At 36.6% G+C, this 13,794-nt stretch overlaps 2 protein-coding genes and 1 pseudogene across 3 annotated transcripts; 1 reads left to right on the top strand and 2 right to left on the bottom strand.

The window, feature by feature from the left end:
* Window positions 1-55: 55 nt before the first annotated feature.
* On the bottom strand, window positions 56-4,337 carry LOC143540629 (ATP-dependent Clp protease ATP-binding subunit ClpA homolog CD4B, chloroplastic-like). The gene is made up of 10 exons (XM_077033633.1): window positions 4,298-4,337; window positions 3,489-4,046; window positions 3,290-3,405; window positions 2,504-2,626; window positions 2,248-2,433; window positions 1,920-2,135; window positions 1,615-1,832; window positions 1,467-1,542; window positions 1,305-1,394; window positions 56-1,237 (listed from the first exon to the last, which is right to left on the bottom strand). The coding sequence occupies exons 2-10, from the start codon at window positions 4,042-4,044 to the stop codon at window positions 56-58; spliced, it is 2,763 nt and encodes a 920-aa protein (XP_076889748.1). The 5' UTR covers window positions 4,045-4,046; window positions 4,298-4,337.
* A 1,305-nt stretch (window positions 4,338-5,642) lies between these two features.
* On the top strand, window positions 5,643-9,124 carry LOC143540625 (uncharacterized; annotated as a pseudogene). Its single transcript, XR_013136622.1, has 3 exons — window positions 5,643-8,223; window positions 8,533-8,881; window positions 8,985-9,124. The product of XR_013136622.1 is annotated as an uncharacterized LOC143540625 (transcript).
* Window positions 9,125-10,016: 892 nt separating this feature from the next.
* On the bottom strand, window positions 10,017-12,250 carry LOC143540580 (putative alpha-mannosidase At5g13980). Its single transcript, XM_077033599.1, has 9 exons — window positions 12,231-12,250; window positions 12,037-12,139; window positions 11,891-11,956; window positions 11,693-11,805; window positions 11,265-11,349; window positions 11,051-11,161; window positions 10,817-10,960; window positions 10,387-10,455; window positions 10,017-10,280 (listed from the first exon to the last, which is right to left on the bottom strand). Exons 1-9 carry the CDS (start codon window positions 12,248-12,250, stop codon window positions 10,080-10,082), a joined length of 912 nt encoding a protein of 303 aa, XP_076889714.1. The 3' UTR covers window positions 10,017-10,079.
* Between the last annotated feature and the right edge of the window lie 1,544 nt (window positions 12,251-13,794).

Genomic DNA, 13,794 nt, shown 5'->3' with positions numbered 1-13,794 from the left:
GTCCGAAAACCCCAATACCCCGACCAATGTAAAATGACCAAAATACCCCTTTCGTCTACACTACAATCGGCTCAGCTAACGCCTCTGGCGGAGCACCACCAGCAGCATTCAAAACCGTCACATTACCATCCGAATCAACATCCACAATCACCGAATCGCCCTCCTTAATCTCGCGTGCAAGCATCTTCTCGGCCATGCTATCCTCCAAAAGCCTCATTATAGCCCTCCTTAATGGCCTTGCACCATAACTAGGGTTATACCCTTCTTCAACCACCCTATCTCTAAATCTCTCAGTCACTTGAAGCTCTATTTCTTTACCCTTTAGCCTTTCAAATACTTCCTTTAACATAATATCAGCTATCTCTTTGACTTCCAATTTAGTCAACTGTCTAAATACTATCATATCATCCAATCTGTTTAAAAACTCGGGCCTAAAATACTGTTTCAGTTCTTCGGTTACTAAACTTTTGATTCGGTTATAGCTACTGTCTTTCTCGTCATAATCGAGGTCAAATCCGACTCTCCTACCGCCTTTTTCAATAACACTGCTTCCGACATTCGATGTCATGATTAAAAGCGTGTTCTTAAAGTCAACGGTCCGACCTTTGCTATCAGTCAACCGTCCGTCTTCGAGAATTTGAAGCATCATGTTAAACACATCGGGGTGAGCTTTTTCGATTTCGTCGAATAGGACGAGTGTGTACGGGCGACGGCGGACTGCCTCAGTCAACTGACCGCCTTCGGTGTAACCAACGTAACCGGGTGGTGAGCCGATGAGTTTTGAAACCGTGTGTCGTTCCATGAACTCACTCATGTCGAGTCGGATCATGGCTTCTTCAGACCCAAAGTAGTATGTGGCTAGTGATTTGGCAAGCTCAGATTTCCCGACACCCGTGGGACCTGAGAATATGAAGCTGGCGATGGGGCGGTTAGGATTTTTGAGACCGACACGGGCTCGGCGGATGGCTCGGCTAATGCCTTTGACTGCTTCGTCTTGACCGATGACGCGCGTGTGAAGGGTGTCTTCCATTTTGAGGAGGCGGTTTGACTCGTCACTACTGACTTTCTCCACGGGTATTCCAGTCCACGTGGCGACAATATATTGGATGTCGGATTCTGTCACTGTGGGTCCCTCGTCACCCGCTTCAACCTCGGCTTTACTCATTTCTTTGTTTTTATCAATTAGAGTTGATATCTGAAGCTTGAGATCCATTTCTCTATCTCTAAGCTCCCCTGCCTGGTCAAAAGTCAAAGTTAAGGTCAAAGACAAACATATGAATTAAGTCAATGAAGAGAAGAATTACCTTTTCAAAGTCCTGACCACGGACCGCTTTGTTTTTCTCTTTTGTTATCTGTCTAAGCTCTTTCTCAAGATCTTTAGCTTCCTCAGGTAACTAGCCACACAAGCGGGTCGTAAACGTGTCAAAACGGATCGTAAACAGATCAATATATATACAAAAATGTACCTGTGCATGGCGAAGTCTAACACGAGCTCCGGCTTCATCGATCAAATCGATTGCTTTATCAGGAAGAAAACGATCACTACAGCATACAGCATAACTCATCAAACATTGGGAAAAGTGATCTTATAATATAGATAAAAAGATTAAATACCTTATATATTGATGTGATAGCTCGGCAGCAGCAACTACAGCCTCATCAGTATACCGAAGCTTATGATGAATTTCATATCTTTCTCTAAGCCCTCTTAAAATCTGTATTGCTTCATCAACAGATGGCTCGGGCACCTTAACGGGCTGGAATCGTCTTTCTAATGCTGGATCTTTTTCAATATGCTTACGGTATTCGTCAAGTGTTGTAGCCCCAATGCACTGTCACATAACACATTAACACACATCAATTAATAAACTTCTTTTACAAAAAAAATAATAAATTACAATAATAATATTACTGGTTACCTGCAATTCACCTCTAGCAAGAGCGGGTTTTAATATATTAGCAGCGTCAATAGCTCCTTCTGCAGCACCGGCTCCAATAAGAGTATGAACCTCATCAATAAAAAGAATAATATCATCACTTTGTTTTATTTCTTCCATTAACTTTTTTAATCTTTCTTCAAACTCCCCTCGATACTTTGTGCCAGCAACAAGCAGACCCATATCTAGGGTTATCACCTGAATACATTACAAAACAAAAAAATGAAACTTGTTTTGACCCATTACCGACCCGCCCATCTTGCCACTTGTAAAGTTTCTAGAATGTCATGAAGTCAAGTAGTCAACTCACCTTCTTCCCCTCTATGGTTTCAGGGACATCACCATTTGCGATTCTTTGAGCAAGGCCTTCTGCAATGGCGGTTTTCCCGACACCCGGCTCACCAATAAGGCACGGGTTATTCTTGGTTCGGCGGCCCAAAATCTGTGTGACCCGTTCAATTTGTGGCTGCCTTCCAACCACCGGATCCAACTTACCCTATAAATGAAAAAAAAAGTGATTTAAATAACATTAATAAACATCATCAAGAAACCATTATGCAACATACCTCCTCAGCTAGCTTTGTTAAGTTTGTTCCATACTCCTCAAGTGTCGGCATCTTGCTGCCAGAGGTCCCGCCACCAACACCCGCACCAACTGCTTCTGCATTGTCACCAACCATTCGAATCACCTACTCGTGAAATTGAAAAAGTAATGAGCAAATTAGAATAAAGATAACACGTGGGGTTGGAACTTTGAAAATGTAAATGTGACTGGAATATCTACATGCTAGGCCTGTAAATGAACCAAACATCAACCGTTCGTGAATTGTTCAACGGGAAGTTGGCTAATTTAAAAAACAAAACAAAACAAAAACAAACGTTCATGAACAATTTTGTTCAGCTCAATCGTTCATTCATTTATGCTCGTGAACGCTCAATCGTTCATTTATGTTTGTTTAAGCTGGTTTGTTTACATTCATTTATATCCATTAGTCTAAATTTGCTAAGTTCATTAGTTTACGCTCATTAATATATACACTGCTGTTCACGTTTACTTTTAACTGGTTTGACCTCACTACCTCAGATATGTCTATTTATCTAAGTTCAGGCATGTTCGTTCGTTTACGTTTGCGAACCATTTGTTAACAACGAACGAACACAAACACGTTCACTTCGTTTGTTTAGTTGCCCACGTTCATAATTTGTTCGCTTAAAGTTAAACGAACGAACACCAACATGCTTTGTTCTTGTTCGTTCAGTTTGTTTACAGGTCTTCTATGGGCTATATACTAATAAACCCTAACAATAACATACTAGTAACTATAGCTAACAAATAACAACAATAGGCTTGCCTGAGTGCGAATGTTACTAGGGTCAGCCCCCAAATTCTCCAAAACACGAGCTGCAACACCCTCACCCTCTCGAAGCAAACCGAGTAGCAAATGCTCTGATCCAATATAATTGTGACCTAAAAACATTTCCACAATAAAATTAAATAACTGTTAATGAAGATAAATCTGATAAAAAATTTATTAAAAAAGTTGAAAATACCAAGTAGACGGGCTTCTTCCAATGAGAGTTCCAAAACGCGTTTAGCTCGAGGCGTAAACGGGATCTCAACGGCAACAAAACCACTACCCCTACCAATAATTTTCTCAACTTCCACACGGGCGTCTTTCAAACTAATCCCCAAAGATTTCAAAACCTTAGCAGCAATTCCGGTTCCTTCCCCAATAAGCCCTAAAAATATCTGCTCGGTGCCAACAAATTTGTGACCTAACCGACGTGCTTCCTCCTGCGCAAGCATAATTACCTTTATAGCCTTCTCCGTAAACCGCTCAAACATCGCTTTCGGAACAACACGTGTTGCGACCCGTTTCGACCGAACAGACGTTGCTAGCGAAACCCTGGAATGAAAATCTTGACCCGTTTTCATAATATTATCCAACGAATTCAGCCCGCGGAGCCCTGAAAAGGTCCTGATTCTCATCGGTGCATATGAACATGACATCATTTTAACAACTCTTTTAGCCTTCCCGGTTTTATAAACCTTTGTTTCGTGGTCAACCGACGCGAAACAAGCAGCATGAATTAGTGATCCAGCCATAGCTGCAACCAAAATAATAATAATAATAAGGTATATTTGCAGCAGCACTACTATTGACTAAGTCAAACATGAAATGAATTACAGGTTATGGGTTCTGGGTTTACAGCCAATTTGCATAAAACCATCAGATAATGAATCAAATGACAGGTAGCAAGATATGAACATAAGAAATGAATATCTGTTGGTACAAGAAAACGTTAAAGTATTCATTTTGAATGATTTAAAAGAACAAATCAGGTGATGAATGCCTTACCGGAGGCTGATATGAAGGAAAGGTAGGGTTTTGCGAAGAAGATGATAGCCGTCTATGGGATGATGCAGTTTTAATTTAATTTCATTTCATTTCATTTGCTAAACCCTAGCTTTGTATTCTCCACGTTTTTGTCCTATTTATTTATTTCATGTGTTTACGCTTTACATTTTTTCAGATTTATTTTTTAGTTTTTTAAATAAACAACTAGGAAATATTTATTGATGATTTCATTGTTATTGTTATGTAAAGTATTGAGATTGAGATGTTAAGTTTAAATTGATTTAGAGTATGGGTTTTGGATTTTAAGTTATATACTTTTTAAAATGATGGTAGTTTATTTTTATTTTTAGTATATCGGCTATAATAAACTTATACTATAAAACTTTGGTTTTAAACTCGATATGGTGGCAAGTGGTTGAATTGGTGGTAGGTGGTGGTTGTTTTTTGGGTAGAAGGTAAGTCTACCACCCTTCACTAGCCATTACTCACCATCGGCTTATCAAGTCCATCCACATTGGCGGATTAAAGCCCTAGATCGGCTCTATACCTCAAATCAGGAGTTAAGATCTAATCGGGGTGAATCAAAACCGAGTTGGCCTATATACGTACTCTCCCTATCTCTCTCACACATAACATCTCATTCAGCCATTTCAACACCAAAGTTCGTCCCTCGAACCGCCACCACCGCCGTGACGTCTTCAATGTCTTCATGGATTTGTATAAAATATTCAAAAGTTTGAGAAAGACGATAATAGTAGGTAAAAATAAGATAAAAACGTGTAAACATATTCAAACGTTTGTAAGACGTTTTTCATTTACGTGACAAAATATTTCAGTTTATCATAGATCTATTGCGGATACCCTAACGACCGAAGTTCATGAGTTTAATCTGGCTATAGATGATCAATCTCATGCATATGGTGTTAGTAGGTGGTTAAGAAGAAAGTTTTAACATAAAAGAAAGTGAATACAAATATAAACCAAGTACATAACTAAAAGTGAAACATCAAAGGCTATAAACTTATAAATATTGAAAATTTCATAAAATAAAAAAATTATAAAACAAGAATTTATAAAACAAAAAACTTCATAACAGGTTTATACAATAATAAAGGACCAATTTCATTTTATATTTCCATTTTCAACTTTCTAGCAACCTGCTAAGCTTGGCTGCTTGCAGCTTCCTATTGGAACCCTAAAATGCGAATCATCCTCAATGCATTGATCTAAAGCCCCATGGATTATCCACATCTATAGCAAAAGATCCGACCCATATTAAAACCGGACCAACCCATCCTTCTTCTTCTTCTTCATTTCATTCCTCTGTAATTATTTTCCATCAACGATGCGAGCAATAAATCTCATAAAAACCCAATCTTTTCCAAAATCAAGATTAGGGTTTTGCTCAAAGATCGAGGATAAACAAACTGTGACCCAAATCACATCAATTCTCCATCAAGATGACGACTGGCTTTCACGCATCAAATCAATTCAAAACCTCAATCAGAAGCTAAACCCAGATGTAATCGAATCAGTTCTTCATCAAAATCAATCACTTGACCCCAAAAGACTCCGCCTTTTGTTCAACTGGTCCACCAATGAAATGGGTATTGCTCAAAACCCTAAATCTTTCTTGATTCTTTCAATGTGTTTTTGTAATTCGGGTCGGGTAAGGAAGGCTAGTGCCATTCTTGACAAGATGATCAAAACCTGAATGCCGTTTTCGGATGTCGTAAGTGCGGTTGCAAGTGTTGAGTTAAGTTCTATAGGGCTTTCGCAACTGGTTTATGCTTATAAGAATCAATCTTTGTTGAATGAAGCTGTTTCTTTGTTGTTAAGCTTAAAGAATAGCGACGTTGTCCCGAATTCGGTGTGCTTGAGTTCTTTGATGGGTGATTTGTTAAAAAGCAATAAGATTGATTTGTTTTGGAAGGTGAATGATAGATTAGTTGAAGCCAATGTGGCACCTGATGCTTATAGATACAGTCATATGATTACTGCTTATTGTAAAAGCGGGGAAATTGACGAGGTGAAAAGGGTATCTTTGGAAATGGAGGGGAAATATTGCAGCCCTAATTTGGTGACATACAATCTGTTAATTGGAGGGTTGTGTAGACACGGACTCGTTAACGAGGCTCTTGATTATAAAAAAACAATGATCGAAAATGGTTTGATTCCCGATGAGCATACCTACTCGATAATAATAAAAGGATTATGCAAAGCCAAGAGATCAAGTGATGCAAAACGGGTTTTAGACGATATGAATAACGCGGGTTTGGTTGCCAAACCTGTTAGTTATGAGTATTTGATTGAGGGGTTTAGACGAGAAGGTAAGATAGACGAAACTTTACGGGTCAACAACGAGATGGTTGCTAAGAATTTAGAACCGCAATCCACTTTACGGCGGGTCAACATTTTGATGAATGATTTGTTGAAACGAGATAATATGGAGTTGTTTTGGAACACGTACGATAAAATGTCGGCATCGAAGTTAAAACCTGATAGCTTTACGTATACTAACATTATTGGTGGTTACTCTAGGGTCGGGAAATTGGACGAGGCGAGAAAGGTGTTTGGTGAAATGAGAAAAAAGGGTTATAACCCGAGTCTATTAACGTACAATGTGTTAATTAGCGGGTTGTGTAAAATGGGCCTTGTTGATGAAGCGTTTGAGTTAAAAAGATTAATGGGAGGGGAGGGTTTGAGGCCCGATATTTATACGTACACGAGTCTTATAGACGGGTTATGCAAATTGAAGCGATCTCACGATGCAAAACTGTTGTTAGAAAACATGTTACATGTCGGTTTGTATCCAGATAAGGTTACTTATACCGCGTTGATTGATGGGTTCTTGAAACAAGGGGATGTAGACGAGGCGTTTAAGTTGAAAAATGAAATGGTTGTTAAAGGGATTGAAGTTAATCTTGTGACGTTTAATTGTATTATAGATGGATTGTGTTAGCTTAATCGGTGTGATGACGCGATCGAGATTCTTGAAAATATGAAGGAGGCAGGTGTATTACCTGATGTTTTTTGTTACAATTCGTTAATTATTGGGCTTTGTAAAGCGGAACGAATGGAGGAAGCGCGTGCCTTTTTGGCTCAAATGGTGGAAGGTGGAGTAAAGCCAAATGCTTTCACTTATAAGGCGATTATTTCGGGTTATAATAATATAGGAAAAGTTAAGGCTGCAAATGTGTGTTTTAGTGAAATGATTGGGTTGGGAATCGTGGCAGATCAAGCGGTTTTGGCTTCTATGGTTGATGGTTATTGTAAAAATGGAAACAATAAGGAAGCACTCAAGGTTTTGAAAAACATGTTGGGGAAAAGTATTCTTCCGGACGAACAAATATACAACGCGCTTGTACAAGGTTTTTCAAAGAATGAAATGTTGGAGTTAGCAATGGAGGTCGTGTCTGAGGTTCGGGAAAAGGGTTTAAATCTTGATGTTCATGCCTGCAGTTCTCTGATTGCAGGGTTTGTTAATAAAGACGATATTCAGAACGCCTTCCAGGTCTTCGATGAAATGCTTCTGAGAAACATTCGTCCAAATATTGTCACTTATAATACTCTGATTCACAGGCTATGTAAGACGGGTGATGTTAAAAGGGCACGTGAGTTGTTTGATGGAATTCCAGGGGAGGGTGTGATGGTCAACGTGTTGACTTACGCTACGATTATTAACGGGTACTGCAAATCGAAGAATCTTTTGGAAGCGTTTAAGTTGTTAGATGAGATGCCCATGAACGGGATTCAACCAGTTGAATCCTTGTATGGAGTGCTTGTGAAGGGCTGCTGTGAAGAAGCTGATACCGAAAGGGCGCTTTTGGTATTTGACAGAATGGTGGAGAGCGGGCTTGCGCATACACCAACGTTTAACACGTTGATTAACGGGCTTTGCAAATTAGGGAAGGTGAATGAAGTATGTTTAGCGTTGAAAGACATGTTCACTTCCAAGAGTTTGACACCAAAAATAGAAGCTTTCGCACCCGTTTTACAATCTTACATAAAATCGGGAGAAAAATCAAAACTTTTTACAACCTTTGAAGATGTGATCTCATTGGGTACCAGTAAAACTGAAGCTTCAGAAATCTTGAATAATCTTCTTTCTGAAGAGAACAATTTCAAGAAATCTTTTGAGCTTTTGGACGTGTTATTAGTTAAGGATCTTTGTTGCAGCAACGTTTTTGATGGATTATTGGAAATGTTATGCAAAAGGGGGAAACTTTCTGAAGCATCGGCTTCCATTGATGAAGTGAACAAGAGAGGGTTGATTCTTGGTTTTGACACGCGTAAGACTCTGATTGGTGGATTAAAGTCGAGCGGTTATGGTGATGATGGTGTGACAGAGGTTTTGGATAAAATGGTGAAGTTTGGATGGGTTCCTAGTTCAACGACTGTGAACGAGTTAATAAGTCAAGATGAAACAGATGTGAAAGAGGTTAATGTGTCGAATGAAGCAGCTTTGTAAGTTGTGGTTCTGTTGACTGCTGACAGTTGACGGTGCGGGTCAAAGATGTTTGCATTTTATTAAATCGGTCAACAAGATAAGATGATGATTTAGTTCATAATGATTTACACCAGGTAATTTTGAGTTGTTTTTTTCTCTAATTTGTATGTTTTTTTCAATATAAAAGCATATGTTTTTATAGTTCAGTTTTAGTTAACTGTTAATTTGTTTTTTTAGGTCGAGATATGTGAATAAAATTGCTTAGAGCCGATTTTGAAGAAACATGTCATTGAAATGAAAGGGAGGATGAAGGCGGTTGATGACGAAGAAAACCTTTAACTTGGAAAATTACTGGTGTAGTAGCTGACAAGAATACAATTTTGGTACTTTTTTTTTTTTTCTGTTTACTAGTTTTGGATATCAAGTAGAATATGTAGGGAGGATAGAGCAACAACCATGGTAAAGGCTTTGAGTTTGGGTTGAAAAAAGAGTGGGAATAATAGCCATTATTGTATTAACTGCAATTGACAAAATCAAGTTATAACCATTCAGGATTTTGAAATAGTGAATTGTAAGATTCATAAACAAATATTAATCATAATATTAATCATAAAACAGTTTTGCATTGATATAAATTGCATTGATATAAAGTTTGGTTCTTTGTGTTGCTTACTTGATGAACTCATTTCTTTTGTGCGGGCCAAAATTGTTACCGGTATCAAAACAGTTGAATTTTATTAAAGTTAAACAAGGTACAACAATTTGTCAACCAACAAAATGTTGGTCTCCGCATCAAAATCTGCCTGTCTTGCAATTCTGACATGTGTAGTTATTACAAAATTGTAAATTCAGGAATTAGATCCAATCTTGATGATACAAGAATTGTTAAATGCTAAAGCTCCTACTTTCTCAAAATTCTGTACAAAACTGTTTTTGTGTAAACGCACGTCGTTATGTTGAATACAGAGATCAACTCGTATACGTTATGGTGATAAGACTTTAATGGTAAAAAAAAAGAAGAAAAAACTAAGAAAACTTCATTAAACTTGTAAAGAGCAATTATCATCTTCATTGACAACTGGTTACAAAATTGTTCAAAGTTTTAAGAAACTTGAACCAAAATCAAACTTAACTCAATTGATATATATTATCCTTACCATTAAGTTTAATACACTACAATTAATTAATTTTATATAGTTTGTATTCATCATCAATTCATCATATAAGGTCAAACCCTTTAGAAACAATCAACTGAAGAGGCAGATATTACAAGCAGCAAAAAAGTGTCCGGAAATCAGATTATTGTAGCGAATGAATCTCCTAGAACGCGTCTTAGTTACCAACTGTCACAATAAAGGTTCGTATTTCCATAGGGGCAAGTTCAACAACCAGCTTTTGCGAGTCAACGGGTCCACCCCTTTGACTTGCAGGTTCATCATTTTTGGACCCTTCTGCTTTCCACACTAACCTTTTCTTTTCCATTTCCGCCCTTCCTTGATTAGCCGATAAACTCATTTCTGATACTTTGGTTATCTTAAATAATATATAAATCGAAGATAAACAAGAAACAAGTCAAAAATAAATAATAAAACCATTATTGTACTTATTTTGTTAAAACGAACTGCGTTTTGGATCTTACCTTCCTTTTAGCAAGTAGTTTCTTCAACTCGACATTGGTTATCACCGAAAGATCCTTATCCTCTCCGATCTAAGACCAGAAAGTACAGAAATTTAACGGGACAGATATAAAGATTAGCTAAACTGAAAACGGGCCAAATGGGTCGAAGAGGTCAAACAGTCAAACATGTAGGACAATGTTCAAGTGTGTTTTAATGCTAACAAACTTCTAATTTGCTTATTCAAAAAGTTATCATAAAGGGTCATATAAAAAGATTAAGCTAAAAAGAAAACGGGTCAAATGGGTCAAAGAGGACAAACAGGTAGGACATTGTCCATGTGTGTTTTTAATGTTAACAAAATTCTAAAAGCGCGTTTCAAGTCGACCCAATCGATTTTGAAAAATGGCCCGTTTCTTACAACTCAGTACACTTAAAAGAAAAATCAAGAACCTCATATAAGTGTGCCAAACGAAGAAGAATTTTTCCATCTTCAAGATCTTGGAGTGTTAGCAATGCTGCATTATCAGGGAGACTATAATTGAAATCCATTCCTGAAAATTTCGACACTTGGAAGCTTGCTCCTTTATTTCCATCCTGTACAACGCGGCCGAATTAATTAATTACTAATATACAATAACTATCTATAATATCTAAAAAAACACTAAAACTGCACTTTTCTTTCACCTGCTCAGTGAATGCCAAAAGAAGTGGAGAGTATATCTCCTGACCATACGATCGACGCCACTTGGCGCCCTCTCCAAGTGGATCCATTCTAATATAGTATTTACCTTGAACCTATACACACAAGTACTTGAATTATCAATTTGTCTATATTTATTGGAATAAATAATAATAATAATAATAATAATAATAATAAGAATAATACAAAAATGCTTACTGCTAATCCTCTACATTCAGCACCAACACAAACTGTTTCATCTAGAGCTTCTGCAACACCTTTTCCATCATCATAGAGCAATCTCCTGCAAAAATTACAAAAGTATTCATACTGTATAGGGAAAACCACCAAATTAACCATTTTGACCAAGAAAATAACAAAATTAACCATTGACTTTTTATTTTTTATTTTTTATTTTTTTACCAAACTAGCCATGGACTTTACTTTTGACCGCATGTCATCCTATAAATGGGTGAACCGTTCGGTAAAAAAAAAGTTTCGATGGCTAGTTTGTCACTTTTGTGGGTCAGCATCGTTATTTGTGTGATTTTCCTTATTATATACCAATATACATGCGTATGTGGCTGATTCAAAATTGTTTAATTGTAAACTGTGAGAACTAATGACATAATCAAGGAAAGATGTACCTATGAAGCATCAACTCCAGTTGCCCGTCAACAATGCTCGATCCACCAACGGATCTATCTACCAAAACTGAGAGCTCACTTATTTTGTCTTTTATGTAAATTCCAAGATTGATCTACAAAATAATCCAACTTTGAGTTAAGCATGTGTAACTCAACTTGAGTAATGTATGCATAATACTACAAAAGTTTAAAACATACAGGATAATAGTTTCCTGCAATTGGTTCATTCACTTCAAGATCCCAGTCAGCTCTATAGTCTCGAATCTGCCACAAAAAAATTACCTTAAAATATTACGAACATGTTTTTTTTTCAAGAATCACAAATTTAAGTTTTGATCAAATACCCGTTTTGTAAAATCTCGACCGTTAGAATCAGAGTAAAATGTTTTATTGCTTTTTATGGTGGTTGTGATCTTAGTTGTAATCTCTTTCCCAACTCCATCTTCCCTAGGTATGGGGCCCACCTGAAATTCAGATTATTAGTCATAAGCATGTCCCAAAAACAAATACTAAAAAGAGTAAAGAATGCTGAACTTACAGTGAATTTGACTTCCGCATGTTCCTTATGTTTGTACACTCAAGTGATCTAAAAAGAAATTAATAATATTATCAAAGTTAATCAAGAAAGGATGCTGATCAAATAATTTATTACCTGGTAAATCCAGTTGTTTATTTTCTGATGCACTTCATCATATATTGTCCCTCTTAGAACTGTTATATTCTGTAATTTTATTGCAACTGAACATTATTAATTCGGAATTTTGGATCAGGCTACAAATCATAGCATACATGCATCAGGAAATAAATATATACCTGCTTCTGAGAAGCAATAGGATAGTCACCATTTGGACGAAAAATATATGCTCCGGACGCCTAAAACAAAAATAATAATTTTATGACATAGTAATAACAATAATAAATAATTAACAATAACAATAATAATAAAGTTACCTGACCCGAGCCATCATATCCAGCATAATAGCTATATGATTGCTTCAAAGAGGCTTCAATCTTTCATAACCAACACATAAGACACACATTAGCAATTTAAATGTTAATAAGTTTGAGTAAATTACAATTTTCGTTTTTAAGTATATATTGAATTTCACTTTTCGTCTTTACACTAAGGAAATAACAAAAATCTCCTTTATGTTCATATGTTGTCACAGTTTACGTCCTTTCCACTAACGGATGTTAGATTTTTCCGTGTCTTGCACATGAGGGCATTTTGGTCTTTTTACCCAATTAACTTTAAAAATATATTTTATCAAGATAACGAATACGCTAAAGTACTTACAGAGCTTCGACTATTAGCATACTGAGAAAGCTTTCCTTCAGTTCCAGAATATATTAATTTTAAATTTCCCGTCCCTATCTTTATATCATCTTTTCCGTTTCTTGTAAGTGCGTAAAACTCTTCCTTTACATAAGATGAAGCTGCATAGTAATTTTAATCAATACATAAAATTTGATTATTCAACATGCAAATAAATTTATTTTAAATAAAAGCTTAGACATTATAGATTTTTACCTGGTTTTTTGGTGCTAGAAATGATGTATGTGCTATATCCCAAAGGCGGAACGTCTGCTGTAAACGCAAGCCAATATTTTGGAGTAGAGTTTGGTGATTCACCCGTATATGCAGTCGTGTAGTAGTTTCTTATGGATATAGATTCATTTATTATAGGGAGAATTTGAGATTCAACTACTTTCTCACTGGAGTCATACACTGCAAGATTTTCACTAACAACCTAATGTAATAATATACAAAAAACCAAATGACCAATAATCAATATTAGTATCAATATCAATATCAATATGTATAATATAAGGAAAGGAGTATGATTGTATGAAGCATGATGTAATACTTACAGGAAGTCTTATAACATCAGATCTCTTCCACCCCAGTGAATTATATACAACAATCTACAGTAAAGGTGACAACAGTACATTTAATTTTGACGCGTGCATGCATAATATAACATAATGTTTTATGCCATTTCCTTGTGTATTGGACAATATCAGGTATGTGTGACAATCATGACCCATTTTTCTAAAGAACGGGTTGATTTGGGCAAAAGTTAATTTATATGGGTTTATTT

The sequence above is a fragment of the Bidens hawaiensis genome, unplaced genomic scaffold (assembly GCF_021521415.1).
Source record: "Bidens hawaiensis isolate Kalapana, Puna unplaced genomic scaffold, B.hawaiensis_p1.1 tig00012283_1, whole genome shotgun sequence".
Lineage (NCBI taxonomy): Eukaryota > Viridiplantae > Streptophyta > Magnoliopsida > Asterales > Asteraceae > Bidens > Bidens hawaiensis.
Note: the sequence above shows the minus strand (reverse complement) of the source record. Positions and strands in the feature narration are given on the sequence as shown.

Coding starts and splice junctions, on each gene's coding strand:
- LOC143540629 (XM_077033633.1), bottom strand. CDS start 4,044: ATGGCTGGATCACTAATTCATGCTGCTTGTTTCGCGTCGGTTGACCAC. Junction 3,406..3,488: donor GGAAGAAGCCCGTCTACTTG/GTATTTTCAACT, acceptor AAATGTTTTTAG/GTCACAATTATATTGGATCA. Junction 2,627..3,289: donor CTAGTAACATTCGCACTCAG/GCAAGCCTATTG, acceptor TTTCACGAGTAG/GTGATTCGAATGGTTGGTGA.
- LOC143540580 (XM_077033599.1), bottom strand. CDS start 12,250: ATGCGGAAGTCAAATTCACT. Junction 12,140..12,230: donor ATGCGGAAGTCAAATTCACT/GTAAGTTCAGCA, acceptor CCCCATACCTAG/GGAAGATGGAGTTGGGAAAG. Junction 10,456..10,816: donor GTTTGGCACACTTATATGAG/GTTCTTGATTTT, acceptor TTCTGGTCTTAG/ATCGGAGAGGATAAGGATCT.